Source organism: Talpa occidentalis, unplaced genomic scaffold (assembly GCF_014898055.3).
Source record: "Talpa occidentalis isolate TD23 unplaced genomic scaffold, MPIMG_talOcc4v2.1 talOcc4.4, whole genome shotgun sequence".
NCBI lineage: Eukaryota > Metazoa > Chordata > Mammalia > Eulipotyphla > Talpidae > Talpa > Talpa occidentalis.
Window position 1 is genome coordinate 118,648,502 of NW_023604295.1, and position 25,855 is coordinate 118,674,356.

Genomic DNA, 25,855 nt, shown 5'->3' on the forward strand with positions numbered 1-25,855 from the left:
TGTTTGATGTCACTATGCATATTCCTGATGCTGTGCTTAGTGCAGTAATTAGGGGGACTACTACCTCCTTTAATCTGGGAATGTATTAATGAGGATATCTTGATTGTATTATATTGCTTGGCCTTTTTTAAGAGGTCAGTTTTCTATCTAACAGTTTCCCTGATATTCATGATTTACAGAAACCTGAGTCTAAATTCCTTCCCTTTCTCCTTCCCTTCTAGTCTAAAAGTTCACATTCAAAACCTTCTATATGCTAGACTATGTCCTAAGCACTAAGATTATGACAGAAAATAGGACACTGAAAATCCCTGTTCTAATAGACATAACTTTGTTAGTGTGGGTGGGTGGGAAGGAAGGCAGACAATAAATAAGAAATTAATAATGAGACTATTTTAGATAGTTTCTTTTAAAAGAAAGAAGAAGCAGAATGTGATAGAGAATGCTTTGGGGTCAAGTACTGCTCTTTGGTGTATGAACAGTACTGGCTCATTAAGGAGAAAATATGTCAACTGAGACCTGACAGATAAAGAGCCAAGAGAGCAGAAATCTTGGGAAGCATGTTCCAGGCAGAGAGAGTCTGGCATGCATATGAGTCTGAGGGTAAGAGTGAGTGAGCTTGGTGGGCTTAGAGAAGGAATGGCAGGTCAATGTGGGAACATCATGGGAATAAAAAGACCAAGGCAGAAGTATTCTATAACCCTTTATAATCAAGTGTACAGAAAGAATGTTTACTGTTGAATTCTGAGAGTTCTTTATATATACTAGGTACTAGTCCATTATCAGATATGTGCTTTGCAAATATTCACCCTGGTCTATAACTTATCTTTCATTTTCTTCACAAAGTCATTTGTGGAGCAGAAGTTTTTAATTTTGATGAAGTTTACTGAAACCAGTAAACTGAAACCAGTTTACCATTTTTTTCTTTTTATTCATTGTATATGTTGTGCCAAGTCAAGAAACTCCTAGATCCCAAGTGTTTTCTCCTAAAAACTCTTAATGTCTTAATGTTTAAATCTGTGATCTACTTTGCATTAATTTTTGTATAAGGTGTGAGATTTTTTTGAGAGGAGTGTCTCTGGATATTCAGTTGCTCTAGCACCACTTGTGACTATTCATCATCCACTGAGTTACATTTGCAGGCTTATGAAATATCAGGTGGGTCTATTTCAGGTCCAGCATTCTGTTTCATTGGTTTTTGTGTCTATCCTGCCAGTATCACACACAGTCTAGATTACTGTAGCTTTGTATTGAATAACAATTCTTGGAATGGCTAGGCTGATTCCTTCCATTTTATTCTTTTTCAAATTGTTTTGGCTATTCCTTTCCTTCTCCTTCTCATATAGATTTTCCCTTCCATGCCCATACCACAATTTTGCTGAGATTTTTACAGGAGTTGTGTTAAATTTGTGGATCTATTTGGGAAGAATTTATATCTTATGTCTTAATACATCCCCCAAATCCCCTAATATGTTCTCTAATCATTGAATTCTTTTATTTAGATGTTTGAAGTCTTATATCATTTTTTTATAGTTTTTAGTACATAGGTCATATATATCTTATTAGATTTACATCTATTTAAATTTTCTGGGTGATTGTAAATGCTATTGTATTTTTAGTTTCATTGTCCAATTTTCATTGATAGTATGGAGAAATATAATAGATCTTTGTAATTTTACATAGGCAGTCAAATCACCTGCAATATGGTCAGTTTTCTTTCATGTTGAATTGTCTTTTCTTGACTATTACATTAACTAGAACAACATCCAATACTAGATCTAATAAAAGTTGTAAAAATAGACATCCTTGCTTTGTTCCTAGTTTGGTATTTTAACATCAAGTGTGCAAGTTGTAGGCTTTTTGTAAATGCTTCTTAGCAAATGTAGGGAGTGGATTCAGTTTTTCATTTTCTGAGAATTTTTAATGTGAATGGATGTTGAATTTTGTCAAATACTTTTTGGCATCAGTTGATAAGATCATGTGATTTTTCTTCAATAATCTGTTAATATATGATGTGTTATATTAGATTAATTGCATGGAATTGCATGGACTCGATGGCATGGAATTGATTTGCCATCTTGCAAATGGAACGATGTTCAAGCTTTTGAATTTCCAGAAGTTGAATCGGAACACTTTTCTGTTCTTAGTCTGGGCCTATTAATCATTGTTTAAATGATTGTAAATGCTTAAAATGTTATTGTTGTTGTTATTAACGAACGTTTAATTAAATAGTGATTTTGAAAATGAGTGTATGCTTTCTCCAAGCCTTCTAATCAGAGGATTTCAGTTGATGAATCACCCATTTCAAGGAGGTCTTTTTAAATAGTACTCAACCTTTATCACATTTTTTACTGCTATCTTTGGAATAGAAGTTGTAAATTACTAAGTTATCTTAGGCCATCAGTTTTGGAAATAGTTTAAGCAGCAACTTGGATGATGAATTCTTCTTTGAAGTGCTGAGAGAACACCCTTAAAATTTTTCAGGCCTTTAGAGAGCTGGAAAGCTTCCCTCAATTACTCTATAAAATTAAACATGGGAAAGAGTGTTTATTATTTAATGATGTCGTCTACTTGTCGTGAATAGGCTCAGGGTTGGTGATTTGGAAATAGGTTTTACATTTTATAATGTATTAGAATCTGTCCTTAACACACTTTCCCCTTACCACAGCTGGTTTTAAGCCTTAAACCTTTGCTCATCTCCTTTCTAAACACTCCTCTGCTCCTAACTGCTATGTCCTCCTACTTTAACTCACACCATCTTTTGGCCGTGTCACATATATGTAGCACATATATTTTAGCAGCTTTCTGGAATTTTCAGCTTCTTCTGGGAGGAAATACTGTGAAATGCAGCAGATAGACACAATATATATTGTTATAATCACCAAAACTGTTTGGATTACGAACTCCCCAGGTGGCTTGCAGAGGAAAAAAAATATTGCCAAATGCAAGATCAGTCCTAATAAACTGTCTATTATTACTATTTGATTTCTTACAGGCATTTTTTTATGCCTCTTTAAACTGTCATTCCCGGTGCATTTTAGATATGTGTGAGAGAGTTTAGGTCACTTGGGGCTTTTCCATTTCTGATTCAATTTTCTATTCCTTCTGCCTTTGATTCTTCCAAGAAATAGTTCTTGGTGGATTTCATTTAATCTTCTCCAGTCCCTGGCTTAATGGCTTGTGCAGGGTCACGATCAGTATGTTTTCCCACTTATATACCACCATCTACAGCAGTGCGAAGAGATCAGCATTTGATTCTTGGAACTTGCTTCTCTATTATATAACCATTCTTTTGCAGCTGAACATTGCATCCAACTCTGAGCTTGCTAATATGAAGTGTGGTTTTCTTCCAAACTTTATTCTATTTTTCACACATCACTGAATAAGATATATTTTCATTATTATATTTAGTTTAATTTAGATCTCTGAAAGGGAAGAAGACCAAATGCTGATGCTTAACACCTCCAAACAATTGATTTGCTGAAAGGCAAGGGGAGACTTGCCAGAAGATTTTGAGGCCATATTATATGACCACTAAATACTAAAGATTTTTAACCCCCCTCCTCATGATTGGAACATCTTATTTTTACCTTTTTAAGAAATTTGTTTTGTTTTGTTTTGTTTTTCATGTATCTGATTTCCCCCTCTCCACATAGATAGCTTATTCTTTGGCTAAAAGGATCTTTAGGTATTTCTTTTATACCCACAGCAAGAAGCATTAGAAATCTATTGTGAGGTGCTCCATAAAGTGGAACCAAGTGCCTCACTGTGCCTCCCTGTTACTGATACACAAAAATATAGGCAAGACTCTGTCCCTGCTCTCAGGGGGCTTGCAATCTTTTGGGAAGATGTAAAGTATATAAAAATATATGGTCTGAGACAGAATATGATGTGAGGCTTGAAAAAAATGAAGTTGAAGTGTTTAAGAGGATATAATAAATAGTAGGAAAGAAATCTTCGGAAACAACTTGACATTTAAGAGAAGTCTTGAAGAAGGAATGAGATTTGGAAAGGGGATACATTAAAAGTAATGAATGAAAAAGAAGACTGTTTAGAGAAAGATTAGTAACGTGAACAAATGTAAAGCTGTAGGAAAGTGCTGGGTATGATTGACAACGTTTTTTTCTAAGACATTTTATTAACCAGTGTCTTCTGGAAGCATTTTTGTTGAAAGACTCTTGTTATGCAGCTTTTATAAATCATGCTTTTGTTTTTTTTTCTTTCTGACTAAATTTTTTTTTTATTGAGATAGTGTGAGTTTATAACTCATTGTCTATATGTCTATATAGACAGTTATAATACTGTCTATATGCTTTAAGTGAATGTATATAGGCTGAGACCCCTTCAAATGTCTGTGCCCATCACCAAGACACCAGTAATCCTGCACCATTGTCCATGGGGCACCCCCAGCCCTGATAGACAAGCAACTTGTTTTCTACTTCAACTTTAGTGCAGAGAAGTGGGGGGTATGTGTAAACATTGTTCCCAGGGCTACATAGTTCCAAATTGACCCATGTAGCTGCTACCTAGTTTTCTGCGCCAACTCTGCCAAGAAGTCAAACAGCCTGAACTTAGGCATCCCTGGAGACGGAGAGCTCACTACCTCTTTAGGCATCTCTGCCACCTGCGTGTCCCTTCCACAGGATCATGGAGGGAGGCAAGGCTGGAGTGCAGGGAGAGGTCCAGATGAAAGACACTTTGAAGGGCAGCATGAAGTCTCCAGTTACTTTATTTTAAAATCATGATTGGAGCTGTGGAGGCAGAGAACCTATAACAGCAGGCATGGAACCGGATGCGGAGTGGGAAGACCGGCTAGGGAGCACTTTTGTAGTGAATAGAACCTAAAGTAGAGAGATGGTTAAGGGAGTAGAAGAGAGAGGGAGTGTACAAAAGGCTTTTATATATAACATGGATAATTGTTGGAAAATACTGAACAGAATGGGTTCTTGTTCCCAGGAACCCTTAATTGTTCCTCGCTCATGTGTGGCTTTCCATCTATTGAAATGGGGGTCTTTGTTTGTTTCTGGAGGAGGGTGGGTACCGCCTGCATAAAACAGCCATGGCTGGGCTGCCAGGATCCAAACAAGAATTTAAGGTCCCTAGTGAGAAGATACTCTGAAAGTGAGCATGCTACAGTATTTCCAAAAGCCAGGCTTTGTCAAGAGGGAGATAGAAGGAAGCAGCACAACATCAAAGGAACTGTGCCTTCCTACAAGCAAAGCTGATAGTTGAAATGGACAGTTTATAGTAAGCCATACTGTCCTTGCGGGGTGCGGTGTCAGGACTGTTTTCCTAAGAATAGAAAAGAAACTCTAGGAATGCAGGCAGGAAAAAGAGAGATTGCAAAGAGACGGCCTTTCTGCTCCTTTGCAGGGACATCCGTTTCCAGAGAAAAGGGAAGGGGCAGGTGGGAGAGATCTTGGAGCTCTATTTCTGGGAAAGGGAATGAGCGCTGGACTGGACAGTGACACATTAATATTTTAGTCTGGCCGAAAACAATCTCTGGATTGCAGGGAGTATATCCAAACCATGAAGGATAGGCAGTGGACTTTCAGGTGGACTTGGGCGTGAAAGCCAAGTTGAATTCAGTTGTAGAAAATAAAAAATCTTTTCTTCCAAAGTAGTTGTTGACATAGAATTTCACCTTGGCTACTCTCTGAAGAGATGAGATGTTCGAGCCCACAGCAGCCTGGAGGTGGGGAAGGCTTGCCTCATTTCACACTTGAAGAACTCAGATCCAGAGAAGGCCAGAGGTTTGCCAAGGTTAGTTAGTCAGTAAGCAGTGGTGGGAAGGCCCGCTGCAGCACCAATTTTGATTGAAAACAAAGGGACCCCAGAATGATCTAATCCAACTTTAGAGTTTTTCCGAATAAAGAAACTAAAATGACTTTAGCCGCTCACCATGGTCTTTCTGGTTAGGGCTGAACTGAACTCTCTGGAATTTCTCCTCAGTCTAGGCTACTCATCTGATGGACTGAGTGAAATTAATATCGATTCCATCTGATGTACCTTCCTTTGTTAATTATGTACAGAGATGAGTGAACATTCTGGCAGCCTGAGTAATCAATCAATTAACTTACATTCATCTAGAAAGCTTGTACTTTGAGGACTGTAAGTTTTTCCCTCTCTAAAATTAAGGACTATAGGCACCTGTTCCTTCAGCAGCGTCTCATGAGGATTTAGGAAATAGTCTTGTCTGTGAAGACTTTCAGATGCCCTGGAATTGGCCTGAGGTTTTAAATTGATCACCATCCTGTTTTCATGCAGTAGGACGTGGCAGCTATTTCCAGGAACCACTGATTTGGGTTCTTAGAACTCAGAGCACAACTGAAGTTCCAGACTTGAACTCAGGCCCAGCTGGGCTAAGAGTCATGCAGTGAGTTTGTGTTGAAAGTGGCCAAAATGTGGGTCATGCTGTGTTGGAAGCAGCGGCTTCCCAGATGCTAGATTGTGGTGAGACGTGTGTGTTGAACAAGATTGTTCCTGTCACTTGTTTCGTGGGACTCTTCACCAGTCCCTTTCTTATAAACAGGGGACAGTTGCTTTTCTGCTTTGCTATTGATTTCACAATTTTTTGGGAGCAAGAGTTGTAGCATGTGAATTATAGTAAAGTATATCATGATGAAAATAATTACAAAACAAAGCTTATTACTTGTCTATATTATGAAGGAGTTACAAATATGAAATTATATATGTAAATTATATCTTTATCTCTATATACAGCTGTATAGATACAAAACTTGGGGGTTTTAGTGTATAAGTACCATTCTTACATATCATCTTTTTATTCATCACTATTCTTCGTTTTTTTTTTTTTTTTTGATTGACATACTTGGTTTATGACTTCTTACAGGTTTCAGGTCCATGACCTTTAAAATCTGCATCTATATGTGCCACATTATATTCGCCACCAGAATTCTCTGTGCACTCATCACCATACGGTTGGCCCTTTTTACCCATCACGCCTCTTCTTAATACTTACTAGTCAGTGACAGGTAAGGAGAGTTGCAGTGATGATCAATAAAATATTTTTAGAGACAAATCCTAGAGACTCATGAAGCAACAGGAACTGGGTCCTCTTCTTGACTTAGCTCTTACCCCACTGGATTTCGGGGCACAGGCAGATGGGAGTTGACAGCAAGCAGCTCCCTTGTGACCCATCTGTGCTCCCAGGGCCAGCTGCTTGCCCTGCTTCCAGTGGGAACTTCCCTTTGGAATGCTCTGAGTGAGGTATTTATTGGGCTTGGCTGGCTCATCTTTTGAGCCAAACCCTTACTGAGCAGTCTCTGCCAGCTGCCCATCCTGTCTCTGAGTGAACAGGAGGCTCAGAGATAGAAGCTGTCTGGGCAGGGCAGAGCAGAGAAGGCCCCTCAGAACAAACCTGGTCCTGTGTATGGGATGGGAAGTGTGTAGGGGTGCGGCTGGGGTGGAGGCAGGGAGGGGAAGGGGAAGGCAAGTGTCAGTGATCTGGAAGTAGTCTGGGCTTGAACTTAAGTTCCTGTGCCAATAAGGAGGTACCCTGCTTGATTATGGCCTCCTGTATTCCTTTGGAATTTCTGCAAGTTCTGAGTGCCCATCATCATGAAGATAAAAGCAGTAAGGACACTACACATTGTGAGTGTCTGATTGTGTATTCTGCAAAGCATTTTTACATGTGTTTAAAGAAAATTCACATGCCATTTTCTTCAGCTTTGCCGCTGGGATATGTGCCTTGGAAGGAGACCATGGTCTGGGGAATAAATTGGAGGAAGAACACAAATTTCCTGTAGCGAAGGATGAATTGTTAGAGATAAAGTGGTAACAAAGCAACAAATTTCTAAAGATGTGGTCAGTTTGTGTTTCACACCATAGGATGTGCTGGTTTACAAACATCTGTAAAGGAGATAGTCTCCTTTTCCTTTCATAGTTTTGTTGTTTTTTAAACTGAGGTTGTGGAATGTTTGACAGAGAGACCCTTCACTCTGTTATGGTTTTGCTTATGTCAGTCTTGTCATCGAGCCAGAAATTTGGAGATAAATATCTGCCGAATGTCAGCAAGCAAGGGTGTTGTTAACTTTCTGTAGCTAAGGAGACTTCTTAAAAATCTTATCTTAGTATAAGCTTTTAACAGAGATAGAGAATGTTCATTTAAAACTGAGCCCTTCTTACACTCATTCCACCACAAGATAATTGCATTTTTAATCAATCTTGAGATCCATTAGCTTGGTTTCAAGAAGGAAAAAAAAGGCAACTCTTTCTACCTACAAGGAGCTAATATTAAAAAAAATAAATAAGGAGTTTGACAAGGCCCGTGGCATTTTCACCTTGCCCTGGGTGTATGAAAAAGGTTTGAACACCAAGAGACACAATCGGACGAGGAAAAAAAAAAATCTAGAAAAAAATTAGATGCCATCAGTAATTTTTTTAGACTTCTCTAATCACCTTTTTTAAAAATGATGATGATGATGATGATGATGATATACATCCTGAATAGTGAAATTAGAGTGGGCGTGGAGAAACCTTAATTAGATCTGCTGCATATTTTATACCTGTGATCATTAAGGGATTCTCCCAAGTGTCCCCATTTCTACGTAGGAAATTATATCCACCTTGAAATGGAAAGTTCATCTGAAACCTCTCTGATCTTCCCACCAATACTTCTCTCTCTCTCTGAAATATGACAGTGTTTTGTTTACAGTACCAACGACTCACCACCTCGTTATTCCCCTCGTTATTTTCCACCTGTCCTTCCCACTGTCATTACTCTTGTGAAGACAGGACCCTTCTCTTTATCTCCTGCTGTGGTTGACACTGTCCCTTTCACACAGTAAGCGACCCGTTCAATTACCTATGTGGTGAGTGGGTGGGTAACAGTCATGTTAATTGTAACATCATTGCTGAATTTCAGAAAAGTTATTTCTGTCTTCATGTCACTATGGAGCATGTGCTGCCTATGAATCTGCCCCCTTTCCAGTGAAGCAGGATGGGTGTGGACAGCTGTGGACAGCTGTGTGGTGGTTTCAGAACTGCAGCAGCTGCCCTTAGCTTCTTGTAGCTGGATAAAACTCTATCTTGTTCCTTTGAGACTGTGTAGTGCAGTTGTAGTAATTTTAGCAACTGTTTCAGATTCCTGTGTCTAATCCAAAGGATGACATTCCAATTTACTTTTCAGGAAGAGGCATTTTATGCCTGTTCAGGGAAGCTTTGGGATGAGAGCTGTTACATACAATGGTATGAGTCAAAGGAGGGGGTCAGGAACTGCTCTCTCCAGAGATATGAGTGAAGCCTTATTTTGGGAAGCAGCTTTTATTGTTGTTCTGAATTTCTTTTTGAGCCTCAGGAATAGCTTTGGTACCAGCAGCTGAAGTTAGAACACTGGTGTATTGAATCATACCATTTTGAGTGGCTGGAAAATTGCATTTCAAAAATATCTTGGGAGGTTCTGAGATTTCTCCCACAGTGCTGCTGTTCTTTTAATAGGGACGGATCGATCAAAACTCAGCCGAATATGCCCAGGGTCCAGCGGTCGGTCTAGACAGAAAGCACACTGGTTGCTTGCAATCTCATGCCTACTGTGGTGAAGTATATTGTCCTGAGGCCCAAACTGTGTTGAGGAAGCAGAAGAGAACCAGCTTGTGTTCAGGAAACACAGGCTGAAAGAAGCCAAGTAGGTCTAGCCCTCAAGTGGTTTGAACCCAGAACCTGTGTTCTCACCCTTGAGATGAATGGAGACTTGCAATATGCAAGCACTTTAGGGAGTCAAAGCACATCCACATAAAGTCTTGTCAAGGTACAGGAGTTGGCGGAGCAGGTCTGCCTATGCAGATCATGTGAAGAAAGCCACAGAGCACTCCCTCATAAGTCCTCGATCACATATCATTGGTGCCAGCCATGCCAAGTTGGCACATCCCAAATCAAACTCATCTGTCTGCTAAGTCTCATGTGTGTTGAGTTTTTCAGTGGAGCGCCTCCTCTGAGACACTCTGCTGTACGCTGGCTCTTGTTCTTGATGCATACTCTCTTTCTGCCTCATTTGAATCGTCTCCATGTCATGGACATGGTATCCAAAAATAGCCCTTGAATCCGTTTCTCCCACCCATCCCATTTAGTGCTGTAGCTTCCACATCCCTTATTTGGAACATTGCGGCATGGTGGCCTCATGCCTGGCCTGCCTAATACCCATCTTTCCCTCTCAGTCTAGCACAGAACTGTTCATTTGCTAAAGTCCAGTTCTGATCATGTGACTCCTTTGTTTAAATTATTAGACAACTGAATGACCATTGCCTGTTGGACAAATTTTTCAATTCCCTGCCTTAGTACAAGTTCCTGTTCTAAAATAACATAGACTGGGGGGCTTAAACAACAAACATCTATTTCTCATGGTTCTGGAAGCTAGAAGTCAGAAAGCGGAGTGCCGGTGTGGTTGGGTTCTGGTGAGAGCAATCTTCTATGCAGACCCCTCTGCTGGAAAGCCTCCCCTGTCCCCACTCTTGCCTCACACTCCACCACTGTCCCTTGAACAATTGTCATGCGCCCCAGGTCAGCCTTCTCTGCCTCTGTGCATTCCCTATGCCATGCACAGACCTCTGTTACAGCACATAGAATATTACAGAGAAGCGGGGTGGCTTTGTGATCAAGAACATAGAGAACAGAGACGTGCTACCTGGCTTAGCAACCCAGTTTTGTCAGTTTGTTGCTGAGTGAAAGGAGTAAGTGACTAAACCTCTGGCTCAGTGTCCTTGTCTGCAAAATGGTAGTAAAAAGATAACAGAACCGGCTTCATAGGGGACATTAAAGAAGTGGAGGAGAAGATTCCAATAGAGCGGGTCACAGATAAAAGGTGAAAATTTGCAGAAAGAACTTGGACCACAGCCACAGAGTAATGCAGAGAGAACATTGATTAGTACTAAACTAAAACAAATTCGTACTGAATACACACTGTACCCTTTACCTTGTGTAAAAATAGGACAATACTCTCTGCAGAGAAAGTTCTTGATAGAAGTTAATATCTTGAAATATTTTTAGCGAATAGCTTAGTAATCAGTGAACCCCCTACCAGGGGTAATGGACTACAAGTTAGGGCGGGTGGTCACTGCGTGTCGGGAAAGGAAGCCAAGGAAAGCATCAGCAACCAGGAGACAAGCTCACGGAGTGCTGGGCTGAAACCAGAACCTTAAAACTGTCATTTGCAACCAACTCTCAGTTTTATTTTTGTGAAAAACTAATAATACATCTTACATTTATGTAATACTGGGTTTCCCCTGTTAATTTTTCCTGCATTATTGATTCTATTTCTGCACTTACATAGATGGCATGAAGAGAGAAGGCTTTGCTGAACTAGCCTCACCGGGCTTCTAAAATCATTCTGCACAAGTGGTGCTTTCTTTAGTCCGGTTATATAATAACCACTTTCTAAAAGAAAGCCCCTTATTTGTATGCTGATGTCTTCCTTGTAGGTGGGGAAGGATGAGGGGAACAGAGAGGAGTTACGCTGTTTATTTTATCTTCACTAAAAGTAGCAGTTTCCTTCTTAACCTTGGTTTTTGTTTTTTTTTTTAACCTCTGACACCCAGTGAAACATAGCAGAGGACTCAGGAGAATGGGTCCCAGCAGCACCTTTACATTCAGGATGTTTCTGGGGGTCATTCCTGAGGGCATGCTGGTGGGGAAGGAAGGACCAAGCTCACCCATCCTGCTGACTGATGCTCAGGATTGGGGGTGACACACAGCAGTCATGAGGTGACCATGGGTACCACAGAAAAACAGGCTTTGCTAGCTCTGTTTGCACTAAATCAGTGTTTCCCCTGGGGTAGCCTGTGATGGAGGGGGTGGAGAGTGTCGCATGCACCCCAACTCTCCACCTTAGGTCACAGTGCCATTCTGCATTTTAGGACCTGGCACCTGCCTCTAACTGTCTTTAACGACTGTGTTTCCTCCTGTCTCTGCCACTTCCCTGCTACATGGCCCTGCCCCTGGGCACTGCCTCCCCTCTGCTGGTTGGGTATAATTCTGTGCATGTCACACCGCTAGCTGAGTGGGAAAGTTACTGCCGCCTCCCTGAACCCCAAACTCAGAGAATAGAGATCAGTGACTCACACGCAGTTTAGGTAGCACGAAGGTCATGCATGAGGGCAGGGAATTCTCTCTGGCCTTCAATGGAGGCCACTCCAGGGCTGCCTGAAAAGATACTGGGTCACTGCCTGTGACCCTCAAGTGAGTTCTTTTGTTGTAGCTGTTAATGACTGGGCTTTCCCTATGCTTTGTTCTGGGAGCTCGCTGTCTAGAGATGGTTTGAAAACCATTAGGAAAGGGTAGAGATGTTCTGTAAACATTTCTCATGGTCCTCTTCCTTCTGTGTGCTAATAAGGAGCACATATCATCTTAGCAGGAAGGAGGGAGCTGTTTCTCTTCTCTGTGCTGCTGTCACTCTAAAGTGAGCGCGCTCCCCTTCCCCAGCCCCACACAGCAGCATGGTGTGATTCACCACACCACTGACCTCACCTCCGGGCTGGTATTCACAATTCAGCAACTCCTCCTGGCATCTGCCCAGGGCTCTAACTTAGGCTTAGCTAGAAGGTCCTTGACTGTGGAGCATTGCTCACTTTTAATTAGACCCCTCCTTGTTAATTATTATCATTCATTTCCCTGGAAGGGGTGCTGTGTGACCTGGAGACCTGCCTTCCTGGGGTTCACTGACTTTTGCCTGCACGTAAGGGTCTTGAGTGACACGTGGTGCCAGCACCTGCTTTTTGCTGTGCTTGGGAGGCAAGAAGTGAGAACTCGGTGTTCAGCAGGAGTGAAGTTTGTGGGGACACTAACCAGCATCTTAACTGACTGCGTGGTGTCTCTTTTTCTCCTTTCAAAGTACATCTCTCAGTTGTCTTAAACCTAATTAATATGTGGATTGAAGTCCCTGGTATCTGCTCACAGGCATTTGAATATTGCAGAACTGTCTGTCCTGGCCCCAACAGTGAGTGGGACTTGCGCTGGACATGGCTGGAACGGCCATTATTTGTAGATAGAGTGTGAGTGAGTATAGCTGGTAAGGAAGTAGAATTGCAAATCACAGTTAATGGGGAGGCAAAAATATTATGTAGGGAGAAACAGTGCTTAATGCTGCATCTGAGGGGCAGGGCAAGCTCATAAATAGGAAGACTCATTCTGAAATCAGAAACAAGAAGAATTGGACAAGTTGCGCGCAGGAAGAATGAGCGGGTCTGAGCAGGCAGTTGAGGATTATGAAGGGTGGTGAGCAGTCAAGCCTTATGGGTAGGGGCAGAGTGTTAGCACTGGATTTGAAACCGGGCGTGGCTGCTTGCCGACTGCACACCTTGGGCAAGTTATTTCAGTGGGCTCACCCTCAGTTTCCTTATCTTTTGCAGGGATAATAAAACTTAGCTCATAGGATTGTTTGAGGATTAAATGAGATAATGTTTATAAAGTGCTTAGTCTGATGTCTGGCCCAAAGTAAATACTTAGTAAGTGGTTGTAATTATGAGCAAGAGGAGGGTGATGGAAGTCTGGATTTTCGGGGTTCTCACTTCGTGATGCAGGGCAGCTCTCTCGGCCTCAAGGAGCCCCGAGGGATGGAGGGGGAGACTAGGCAAGGTTTTGGCAGCTGACTCAGCTGTGTGTATATATATATGCTGGAGACGTCTTCTTGTGGGTAAAGGCTCTATTTAATCAAAGTCGTTCAGTGGTGCTTCTGGTGCCAGCAACCATCTCTCTTCACTCTCTGGACTGCAAGGTGGTCGCTGCTGGAGATTCTTCCTGAAACAAAAGTGGTCTGGGAAGTGGGTGGAAAATCTATGCATATTCAGGAAGATCCTCTCTATCAAGTCTTCTCTTCAAAGTTTGCCAGCAAATTGAAAACCCAGAACAAAAGAGGATAGCAAAAAGGGTTTGGACCTGTTTACTGACTTGTGTGTGAAATTGTGCTTGTTCTCTGTGCCTTGTGAAAGAATTTCAATCTAAAATGGAACTGGAGGATATAAAAAGGGAAATCTCCTGCATGTGCACTCAGGAAAACAAAACTTAAGGACTGCTAAGGACCAAGAGACTGGTTTCCAATAAGTGCCCGATTTACAGAAAACGGAAGCTTATCGGAAAGTTTTGCTTATGGTTTCCAGAGACATAAGCAAGAAGTGACCCATGTCAGGCTGGTCTCACAAAGTGGGTTGGATTGGTCTTGGTTTCTATCACCAGGCTGGTTTTGTCTGCTTGGGAAATTTCCAGGAACAGGCTGGTCTATTTTTTTTATATTAACAGGCAAACTGAACTCTCTTCTCTTTACATTCCCTGCCACTTAGACCAGCCTATTGCAAAACTGCAATGGACTCACCTGTAACTTGCTACAGTTTGTATCTGAATTGCAGTTCCTTTGGCTATTTTTGAAAAAAATGAATCTATTTGACAATTGAGTTTGCCTCAATTTTCCTCTGCATTTAGGTCACCAGCTTTCATTTTTTGGTGAGTGCATCCCAGTTTCTTTTTGCCACATTTCCTTTTTCCTGATTCAAAGTAGGGGGAAAGGAATGGACATGTTCTTTCAGGAAACTATTGTGGATTTGGGGGTGAGAAGGGGAAATGATCTTCTGATGATAGCACAGAAGCAATCAGACCATTGCTTTGGGCCCCCTGTGTGGGTCCCTGGACACATGCTCTTAGAGCTGGCTTATAGGGAGGGGCTCACACAGCTAACTTTCGAGGGGCACCTTGAAGGGTGAGCCCAGTTCCTCCCATTAAGAGTCCAGTTCCTCCCATTAGGAAGGGAGGGAAGTGAGATCCTGGCGGAGCCCAGCAGTGGTCTGAGAGTATGTCCTGGCAGCAGGCATGGGCACTCTGGGGTGGAGTCAGTGGGTAGGAGCAGAGGCAGTGAGACAGGAGCCTGGCACTGGGGCCCTGGCATCAACTGTGGCAAGACCTCTGTCCTGTGAAAATCAAGTCAGGTATGTGGGAATCTATCAGGGCCTCAGGGGAGTGCCCAGCATGGTCCTTTGGGGGTGAGTTAACGTTAAGAAATATTATTTTGAAGCTTCATTATTGGAGTTGTTTTATGGATACATAATCCAATAACACCATAAATCTTATCTGTAACTTATAAATGAATAAATTACATACATGTCCACAAGTTATTTACTGTTCAGAATGTGCTATTTATGTTTAACAAGTTTGGAGACGGCTGATCTGGAATGTCAGGGTCAGAGGAGGAAAGCAGTTAGTCTTGCCGGGACTGGCAGAGGTCTCAGCCCCATGGACCCCCCTCTGTAGGAGGTGGAGACTGGGGTCAGGGCTGAAAGATGTTGGGAGAGTGAACACTCAGTGTTTGATTCTTTTTTTTTTTTTGTGGGACCCTCGCTGGCGGCTGGGGATTGAACCGGTGCTGCAGAGGCTGTGGGTAGCCTCGCAGCCCAGTGCTCAACCGCTGCACCACCAGGGGAGGCCCTCAGTGTTTGATTCTTGACCTCATGTGGAAACCCTTTCCCTGTGCTGGGGTTTAACCTTTCCTGTTTGCATCCTGCCTCAAGCATTCAACTGCTATCAGGGACACACCTAAGGATAAAGCAGTTGGCACACAAGTAGATGCTGACTAAAGCCTCAGTGAAATAAAAGAACCTGCATTCCAGAAAGATCTACAACACCAGAGGAACCTTGCTCTGCAGCTTCCAGGGGATGTGGTTTGGTGAGATTATAAGCTGTTGTTATGCCCATTTTCAGGCCATTTTAACTATGCAAGTACCTCACCCTTAAACTAGTTAAGTGTATGTAAGAGGCAAATAATTGTTGACTCAGCATTGCAGTGGCAGAGACTAGTTGTATATACTTATTTCCTTTAAGAGAAGACAGATGGAAAAAAAAAAGAATTAGAAAAGTCATGAACAGAATGTGCTGGGAATTGGGTCTGGGAGGTTTAGGATCTTTCTACTCTCAGACTGACTTTTGTCTGTCTTCCCTGAATTTTGCTGAATGTTCCTCCACTTCTATCGTATGTTGTTGGTCACTCACTTCAAACCCCTAGTATAGTGTGGGAGGCGTAACACAATGGCCTGAAAGCCAGGAGGCCGGGATGGTGCCATCTTGGAAGCCGGCTTCCACGCCCTGCATGCATGAGTGAAGCTGAGGTGCAGGGAATTCTAAATGGAACCATGTGTTTTAGTAAAATTTACAGTATTAGCTTTATATGCATATTTGAGAGCATTTGCAAACTCTTTGAGTAAGAATCCTTGCAGGGTGGCTTTTCCACACGCATTCAGGATGGTGTGTTTATCCAAGAGATATGACCTCAGTTTATGTTCTCTTAGTACAGCTAATCCATTCACTGAAGCTTAGCCTGTGCCCTTGCCATCAAAGACCTGTTTGTGTGTGCCAACGTGGAGTAGACTCACACGGTGGTGCTGGGGCTTTGGTCTACCGCTTCCTGGCCCAATAAACACTGCTTGTTTTTTTCCTCATCAATCCTCTTGGTTGTGCCTGCACACGGGGTGGAGATGTCTTGTAGAATTTATTGCCACTCACCTCTTGAATAGTTTCCTTTATCACTCACAAGCCTGTCATTATAGTGCCTGACAGCCTCACTGTGGAGAGATAAGTCCTCGACTGCTGCTGACCCTGAAATAAGTATGTACAGGTAGGGGTGGTGAAGGAATTTATAGCACTTTCTGATCATTTTAGGCATGAAGTCTAAAAAACATTGTGTTCCTATGCTAAGGGGTCCAGCAATGGAGTGGGATATGTGCCTTGGACTTATCCTGAGGTAAGTCCTTCTGACTGCTGCTGACCCTGAAAGCACTTCATCGGCAGGTCATGCTAGAGTCCTTTGTGACTTATAAATCCCTTGTGGACATTACAAGACAGCAGCAGGCCCTCTGTCAGTACACAGTCCTCATGACCAAAATGTCCTCTGGGGTATTTAGAGTAAAATATGTACACCCATCCTGATAGTCACATCTGTCCTGGCCCTAGAGAGTCCAGCACCCACTGTGTCCATTTGAGGTACATGTCAGACTCCAGTCCAGTTTGGACCTATCTTGATTTCACTCACTAAGAGTTTCCATCCTTTTTTTTTTTCTTTTAAAGATTTATTTATTCATGTGCCCAAGAATTAGGGTACAGGCCAGAGGTGCAGGGAGTGAGAGGATTCACCAGAGACAGAGTGGGGAGCAGAACAGGTGGATTTACTGAAATACACTGCTGAGGGGAGCAGTGGGCGAGTCGAGAGAGGTCTGCTGCACCATGTGGGTAGCTTCCTGGCCTGTTGGTGATTTAACTCATGTTGTAGAGGCTGCAGATAGCTTCATAATGCTGTGCTTATTAACCCCTTGCACCACCAGGGAGGCCCAATAAAAGTTTCCATTCTGAGATGAAGGGATAAACTGTAGTCATAGTTACTTGCTTATCTTAACAAGTGGTGTTGATTCCTAACATTTATTTTAAGCCTCTGTCATCTTAAAGTTTATTTACTTATATTTCTCAACCCCATATACATTTTGGAGATGGGAGCATGGAATTAAGGCTGACTTTAATGACTTTAATGTCATTTCCTGTTTGGGGCTCATATTACAGTCATAACCTTCATTCCTCTACAATGTATGAAGTTCTGACGTTGGAATTTGTCTTTTTGTCTCCTGTAATTTCTTACATGGCACTTTGAATGTAACAGATACTTAGTAACTCTTTATTAGGATGAAAAACAATGATGTGGTTGATGGAGCAGAATGTAGCTTGGACCCATGGTTGGGTTGTTGCCATGTCATTTGGAGATCTGGGTGATGCCTGTTCAGGGCAGGACGCCAGGCAGGCAGGCAACTTGCACCTGGCCTCTGAGACACCCACTCCATTGCTGGACCCCTTAGCATAGGAACACTATGTCTTTTAGACTTCATGCCTAAAATGATCAGAAAGTGCTATAAATTCCTTCACCACCCCTACCTGTACATACTAGGAGAAAGCACCTAGGGTGGTTCTGTTCTGAGGACATCGGAACTCTGTTCTGCACTGAGAGCCTTTTTCTCAGTCTGAGAGTTTCTGGAATAACCTGGCTTTAGGTGGCTCCAATTTATTTATTTATTTATTTATTTATTTATTTATTCATTTATTCATTTATTTGCTTATTTTTTTAATAATAAATTTTATTTTTATATTCCCCATACAATTGCAACCCCCTTATTTTGACCCCAATCCCTCCCCTCCTGCCCCCTACCCCCCATAGAGTGTCTCTGGTTCATAGTTTTTTGTTGATTTTGATTTTCACTTTCTTATAGTTATTCATTTTCCTGGTCCCTTATTTAAGTTTTCTAGATTCCTGCTATGAGTGAGACCATCCGGTATTTTTCTTTTTCTTTCTGGCTTATTTCGCTGAGCATGATCCCTTCCAGCGCCATCCATGCTGCTGCAAATTGCATGTGTTTATCTTTTTTGAATGCTGAGTAATATTCCATGGTATATATGTACCACATCTTCTTGATCCAGTCATCTATTTTTGGGCATTTGGGTTGTTTCCAAAGCTTAGCTACTGTAAATAGTGCTGCTATAAACATAGGGGTGCAGGTGCTCTTTGGAATTGATGTTTCTGTGTCCTTTGCGTAAATACCCAGGAGTGGAATTGCTGGATCATATGGAAGCTCAATGTTTAGTAGGTCCAGAAATCTCCACACAGCTCTCCATAGTGGTTGGACCAGTTTGCACTCTAGATGGCTCCAATTTAGGTGGGTACCAGTAGGCACTTCCCTGTAGCACTGTCTTGCCTTCACAGTAGACTATGAAGAAAGCTTCTCCCCGCTATTCTGTTGCCTGGAGGTTGTAAGAATGGCAGCAAAGCCATATTGGTATTCTCTTTAGTCTAATGTATAAATCCAGTATTGTGAACAAAGGTAGGTCACTGAGCCATCCTGGGGATTTGGCCAGAGGCAGGAGGGTCCTGGGGAAAGCACTTGTGGGGTGGCCATTTAAAAATACAAGTTTTAAGAAATCTCATGAGCACAAAGGATATTGTGTAATTAACAAAAAAGGAATGTAGATTTCTCTTTCCCCAAAGATCCTCAAATTATTTATGCAGAGGGATCCCTTCTTGCTCTCCACTCCTTCCCTGCACCCACCTCCCACCCCCAAACACTGAGTTCGTATAAAATCTGGATGCCTTTTCTAAGATTTTAAAATAGTCGCACAATGCTGCTGTGAGCACATAAAGCTATATTTTCACTGTCATCTCTAACTTGTAATAGTGCTTGGTAATTACACGGTGCTTTCCATCTGCAAGTCTGTAAACACGTTGTAAATGTTAACTCTAGTTCTCCCAACACCTCTGCAGAGGCGAGAGATGGCGAGGTACCATTGTAGCTCGGCTGCACACCTGGTTTGGCTGTACAGCATGTGTCATAGAGGTGTTCTTTCCTGGATGTGGGAGAGCTGGTAAAGTAACCTCAGCTCTTAAGAATGATGTCCTGTGTTGTTGAATAGAAAACCTGAAACCTCCTTAGAAGCATGAGTCTGAGGGATCAGCAAACAGATACCCTAGCCTCACTGCTTTAGCTAGTTGTTTCTGTTTTGATTGCCTATTAGACTGCTTGAATCATTAGAAAAAGTTTTGTCTTTTAAAAGATACATAATTTTGCTTCTGAAGAACATTATCTACTGACATTTTAAAAATGAGAACTTCATTATTTTCTAGGCAGTAATTTTTATGAGTTTTGTTATTTCTTCTAAAAATTATTTTTCTCCTTATTTACATGAAGAATGGAATACCAAATAACTAAAATATATACTTGTCAAAAGCCAGACTACATTTTAAAGAGATGTATAAAGCAGAATGAAATAATTATTGTACAGTTTTATATTTCTCTAGCTATAGCCTTACTATATTGCTTCAGTTAACCAACATGATTTCAATTTATTATGCAAATGTAACAATTATTCTATTTAAAAAATCTGTTTGGAAGCTTGCATACTGAAGTTTCTGCAACACAATAAATTGTGTTGAATGTTCCATTTTTACTTTTTGCTTTGCTTATTTTGTCTTTAATGACAACCCATTTAAAGTAAAAGTCTTTAAAGTGGCAGAATAATGTGATAACATGTCTTCACTAGTAATTTAATACTTGGATATAATGAGTTCATCTGAGAGATTTCATTAAAAACAGCAAGGTGCCTGAATACCAAAGCTGAGATGTTTTTAATCACAGAATTATAGTAATTATACAAATCCCAAGATTTTCATCACGCAGAAAAGGCTTCCAGGGCTAAACATGCACTTTAAACTTAGCACTAATAACTGTGTATTGTTCTAAATTATAGGAGAGAGAATCCTCAGGCCAAGGGAAAATTTGGAGAGAAAGTTATGTGTTGAGTTTTTAAGAAAAAATGAGAAATAAACTTATTTCAATAACATAATGATATCTGTAAGAGGCACATATGCTAAGCAATAGGAGAGAAACTCTCAGTTGTGACCACCATACATAGTAAGAAAATTTTCGGATAAAGTCAGGAGGTTGTGATTTACTAGATTTTTAGCATAAGGAAGAATGATAGAAGCAACATCTTTGTCTTCTCCCAAGGGTCCTGGGTTTGCTAACTGACTGGAATCCTTCTTCCCGTCAGTACAGGGATAGAACACCAGTAAGCTAGACAATTATTAACCCAGAATCTGGATTTCTGGGTTGGGTAAAGACTACATAAAAAATGATTTCATTATTGTGGGGCCTGTGAAAAATGTCAATTTTTTTTTTTAAATGGGCAGTACACACACCCTCAGGGAGCTGGTTTTTAAGGCAAGTGATATAAAAAGATGCATCTAAGATTTCTAAACAGTTTTTTTAATCTTTCCTTTGGTGGTTCATTTATTTATTTATTTATCTATTCATTTTTTTCTGGCTACATTGGGTAGAGAGAGTGAGAGAGGATTAAAGGAGGGAGAACACAGACAAAAGAATGTACCGTGGAGATGTCCATGTCAGATGCAGGTGGGGAGAAGGGTCAGGTTGTCAAGTGGGAGGGGGGTTGGCTTCTCGTTCGTTACAAGGAGCTTGGAGCTGAGGTGCAGAATATGTCTTGAACAAAATGATGAGCGGTCAGGACCCAGAATTCTTCCTAGAGGCAGGAGCAGAGAACTGCCTGAGGTACTGACAGGACAATATTTTGGGTCTGTTTTCTCTCCTTCCCATCCCTTCCTATAGTAAACTCATCCCCTAGGGCTGTTAGCAGAATTGGAGAGTTTGCTGGCACAACTCCCCTGATCCCGTCTAAATAAGTTATCACCCACATTTATTAATTACATATCTGAGCCTCCAGGTGTTTCCCCACTGCCTCATAAAAAGCTTGACAACCATTTTGAGCCGGCTTTCAGCCACCCCGAGTGAGTATGCATAGGTGAGCTGGGGTGGACGCCACCTTTTGCATCCACCGATGCTGGGCGTGCTTTGCTGGGAGAAGTCCTTGCCTGTAATTTCCATTGCATTGGGGTTTTGATTCTTTTTCTTTTAACCATCAAAATAATGCATCACTGTGGAGAATTTACAAGATACTGAAAAATCACCATTAATCCTCCCCCCTCAGAAAATTACTCATTCTGCCGTATTTCTTTCTAATCCTCTTTCTGCATCCTGTGCTCTTGATGCATTACACTGAAAATGCATATTTATGTTCTGATTTAGAAACATTTAACAATATTTAATCATCTGTCCTAAGCATTTGCCATAAACCTCATGGGAGGACTATTGAATATTGACTGCCATATCCACACATAAGGGTGTTATTATCTTGATTAAGTGTTATTGTCATTTGGTCTCTTTCCCAGGTCTCTCGCTGTCTGCTGCACATCTGGAATGCTATAATGGGAAGGAATGGGAAAATGTGGAGGTTTCACCTAACTCAGTGCTTCTGCCTGGAAGACCATCCCTTAGAAACAGGAAAATGCTCCACGTGGTGATTGACTCCCAGGGACAAGACTCCTCATAGGAAGAAATGGATGAAGGCAGCTCAGGGGACCCAAAGGCGTGCTTCCTGTGATCTCGTCCAGGGAGCCCTCGGGCACGGCCCTGGCATTCTGGGATGTCTCCAGTTCTGCACGCATGGCTGATAGCTGAGTGATGATGGTTCGCCGGGGGCTGCTTGCGTGGATCTCGCGGGTGGTGGTGTTACTCGTGCTCCTCTGCTGTGCAGTCTCTGTGCTCTATATGTTGGCCTGCACTCCGAAAGGCGATGAGGAACAGCTGGGGCTGCCCCGGGCCAACGGCCCCACGGGGAAGGAGGGGTACCAGGCTGTCCTGCAGGAGTGGGAGGAACAACACCGCAACTATATCAGCAGCCTCAAGCGGCAGATCGCACAGCTCAAGGAGGAGCTACAGGAGAGGAGCGCACAGCTCAAGAACACACAGCACCACACGGGTGATGCCCCGGGCCTCGACCCAGGGCCCCCTGAGAAAACCCAGGCCGATCTGCTGGCCTTCCTGCACTCCCAAGTGGACAGAGCGGAGGTGCACGCCGGCGTCAAGCTGGCCACCGAGTATGCGGCCGTGCCTTTTGACAGTTTCACCCTGCAGAAGGTGTACCAGCTGGAGACGGGCCTGACCCGTCACCCCGAGGAGAAACCTGTGAGGAAGGACAAGCGGGACGAGTTGGTGGAAGCTATTGAGTCGGCCTTGGAGACCCTGAACAGCCCTGCGGAGAGCAGCCCCAATCAGCGTCCTTACACCGCCTCGGACTTCATAGAAGGTTGGCAAGTTTGTGGATTGGGGTAGACAGTAGAAGAAAAGGCTTCTGGGTCCAGGGCGCCGGGCAGGTCACAGCTGCGGGAGAGTGCACTTGGCTTTGGGGGTGACTGTTGAAAGTTTATGTGAGTGACGCCTAAGGCATATAGAGCATGGATTTTTATTTTTTAGAAACATCTGTTTCCAATTACTTTCTCATGGAAACCACAGTCTTTGGTGGACAGGTTCATTGTTCTTTGGCAAAAGAAGGTAGAAATGCTTTTGTTAGGGGAAAAAAAGAAATAAAATAAGACAATATGTAAACATAAAACGTTGAAACCCAAATAGAATATGAAAGGCATTTTTAATTTTATCCCTTCTCCCAGGCACTTGTAGTAATTGGGCCTGGTGTTCGTGCCGGGGAGCCCAAGAATAGCAGGCATGTACTCTGCAGCTCTCGTGTTTGCCAGGCACTATTCTAGGAACTTTACACTTTTTCTTCATAAGGATCCCATTAAGGGATATGGAAATGGAGACTCAACTTCATTTAGTTCGCCAGTGACTGAGTCAAAATTTGGACCCTGACAGTCTGACCTCAGAGTCCATGTCCTTAACCTGTAGGTTATATTGTACAGCTTGTCAAAGTGCTGGAAGTGAATGAGATAAAGGGCTCGACTTTTTAACCTAATGCTGATTTGTGTTTGATTGTGTTTAATTTTAGAAGAAAGCAGCCTTGTCTAGTTTCTTGGAAGGCTCATTAGTCTCTCCTGATACAAATCTCCCCTTTGTTACTGGTTTAAAAACCAACTGATAACTTGGGAGAGGAAGCAGCTTAGGGCATCCATTTCTTCCCCTTGTCTGTGTAGAATGAACTTCAGCTTCCCAGACTTGGAACTGTGTCTACTTAATCTCTCTCTTCTGGGGTTATGCAACTGCCATGGCATCAACCTATAGGCAAGACATCTCTCTGTAGTCATTTAAAAACCTTCTGGCTGTTATTTATGCCTCTTCTCTTTGGACATTTTCCCATCTTAAGATTTTTCCCCCACTATATGTGTGAACCATAATTTCATGCAATTTTGGTATAGTATCATTTTTCATATACCTAGTGCCATGTAAAGAAATCTTTTACAAGATCAAGCTTTCGGTGTGAGGATTTTTTTTTATTCATTTATATGAGGTATTAAAAAATGCCTGGCCCCTTTGGCAGCTAGCAAGTGTGAGCACACGGCGATCACTCAGAGTTTGAAATATCATGACACAGCATCACATTTTATAGTGCTTTACAGTTTATGACACATTTTCACATATATTATCTTACTAGCCTAACCCCAGGGAAAATCATTGAACATCCTTAAAATACAAAACCTGGTTCCCACTCACCCTGGAGTGTACTGCACAGAGCTGCCCACATATAGAGCAATTTCAAAGGAACCTGATTACAAATCAATGCCAGCAATTTGGAGTGTTTGCCCTGGTGATTTTTAATCTGCATTCATATTTGAAATCTCTGCCTACTTTTCTGGTCTTAATGCATAAGGCCCTTTGTTCTCCATCAGCAGTGGCACAGACTTCTTGTTCCTGAGTTTATTTGCTCTCAGATATGGCAGACTTTTTATGAAGATGCAGTTATCATACCTACCCAATGCTCCCTTCTTGTGTGGTGCACAGCCTATGTTTTGGGAAGGCAGATCCATCCATACATAGATACCTTCCAAATCTGGTGACAGTCTAATCAACTGTTTTCATATGATGAGTAAGTTGATACAAACACTTGAAATATATTTATACATATTCAACTGTTATATGCACAGTTAATTTCATTTTAAAATTCTTAACACAAGATTGTGGAGGCAATCTTTCATGTTTGCAGGAAGTGGGGCATTATGAAAGATGCCACGAGTCAGAAGAAACTGCAGGAAGGTAAATTTAAATTCAACATAAGTCGTAGCTTTCCAATAGTGATATTTCTGAACAAAGTGGAATTTCTGTCACTACAAGAATTCTGTCATTAACTGGATATTCTCGTGGCCTGGAGGGTCTACGTCACATGGTATCAGAGCAGTGGTTGCACTGAGTTACTTTTGAGGACCTTTTCAATTCTTTTGCATGATTCTTTGATCTATACTAGGAAAAGAGGGAAAAGAAAGGGAGAGAAAGGGTCCGACTTGAGATCTGTTTACTGTGAGCTAAAACTTGTGATGGGGGCTTATGTGGGTGGAGTGTGTCTTTAAAATAACCTAAATATAACCTTGGGGAGATTGTTTTTGTAGATTGATTTTGCTCCAAAAGTTGGAGCAAGTTAACCAAAAGTTAGAATTTCCATGGGGAAATTATGGATTACAAGTAGGGTTGTTTTATACTGTCAGTGTTCTAAAAAAAAAAAAAAAGGTACCATATATGATTTATAAGAAATATATATTTGATCATTCAGACATATCAGATAAGATATATAGGTATCTTAGTATCTTATATATATTTGGTCATCTTTGTCCACAGTTCCTGACTCAGAGCTCCCCAAACCCTTGGAATTTCCAAAGTATTGAGAGTGATAAAGGTGTTTTTTTTATGTGAATAAGGTAGCTTTTGGAAATACCTAAAGTTGAGGACTGTTAGGAGAACCAGCCACATGATTAGAGGGTCCCAACTCTGGGATGAGGACCATGGAGGCTGGAGAATTATTTATAAGGTTTTATCTGTCTATAGACTCTTTCTACAACTTGATAAGGCTTGTGCTGGGAGACTGGCACACTGATGACTATCTAATTTATTATCTAAACTGATTTAATTTAATTATTATCTACCTGTAAAGCAGAGAGAACAACATTTGCTTCCCTTTCCCAGATGCTTTGTTAACCCTGATTTTTGTGTTGAATTTTCACATAATAGCACAGCTTTTTTACAACCATCTGGGGAAATAAGTTAAAGTCAAGAAACACAATCAGATCCTGTGCCTTAGAATGCCAAACTGCTTATTTTCTCTAGGAGACAGAAAATCTTTATGTTGGTGGTTTAGTTATTCCTTCAGTGTGGGATCTATAGACTGCTATTTACATCTGAGTGGCACAACTCTTGTGAGTTCATATTTTTAAGTAGAACACTTGGGTATCATTTGATATCATTTCATAAAACAGTTTAGCTTTCTGGGTTACAGTTGACCCTTGAGCAACACTGCCCACGTGTAACTTTGGACTCCCCCT

At 41.8% G+C, this 25,855-nt stretch overlaps 1 protein-coding gene across 16 annotated transcripts in view; it reads left to right on the forward strand.

Moving 5' to 3' along the window:
• Window positions 1–25,855, forward strand: part of CSGALNACT1 (chondroitin sulfate N-acetylgalactosaminyltransferase 1) — a 304,654-nt gene that overhangs the window by 206,690 nt on the left and 72,109 nt on the right. For all 16 annotated transcript variants that reach the window (XM_054700947.1, XM_054700952.1, XM_054700949.1 and 13 more), the window contains one exon: window positions 21,764–22,680. In XM_054700947.1, the coding sequence (XP_054556922.1) occupies window positions 22,056–22,680 (625 nt within the window). In that variant the 5' untranslated portion in view covers window positions 21,764–22,055. The remainder of the gene's footprint in view (window positions 1–21,763; window positions 22,681–25,855) is intronic.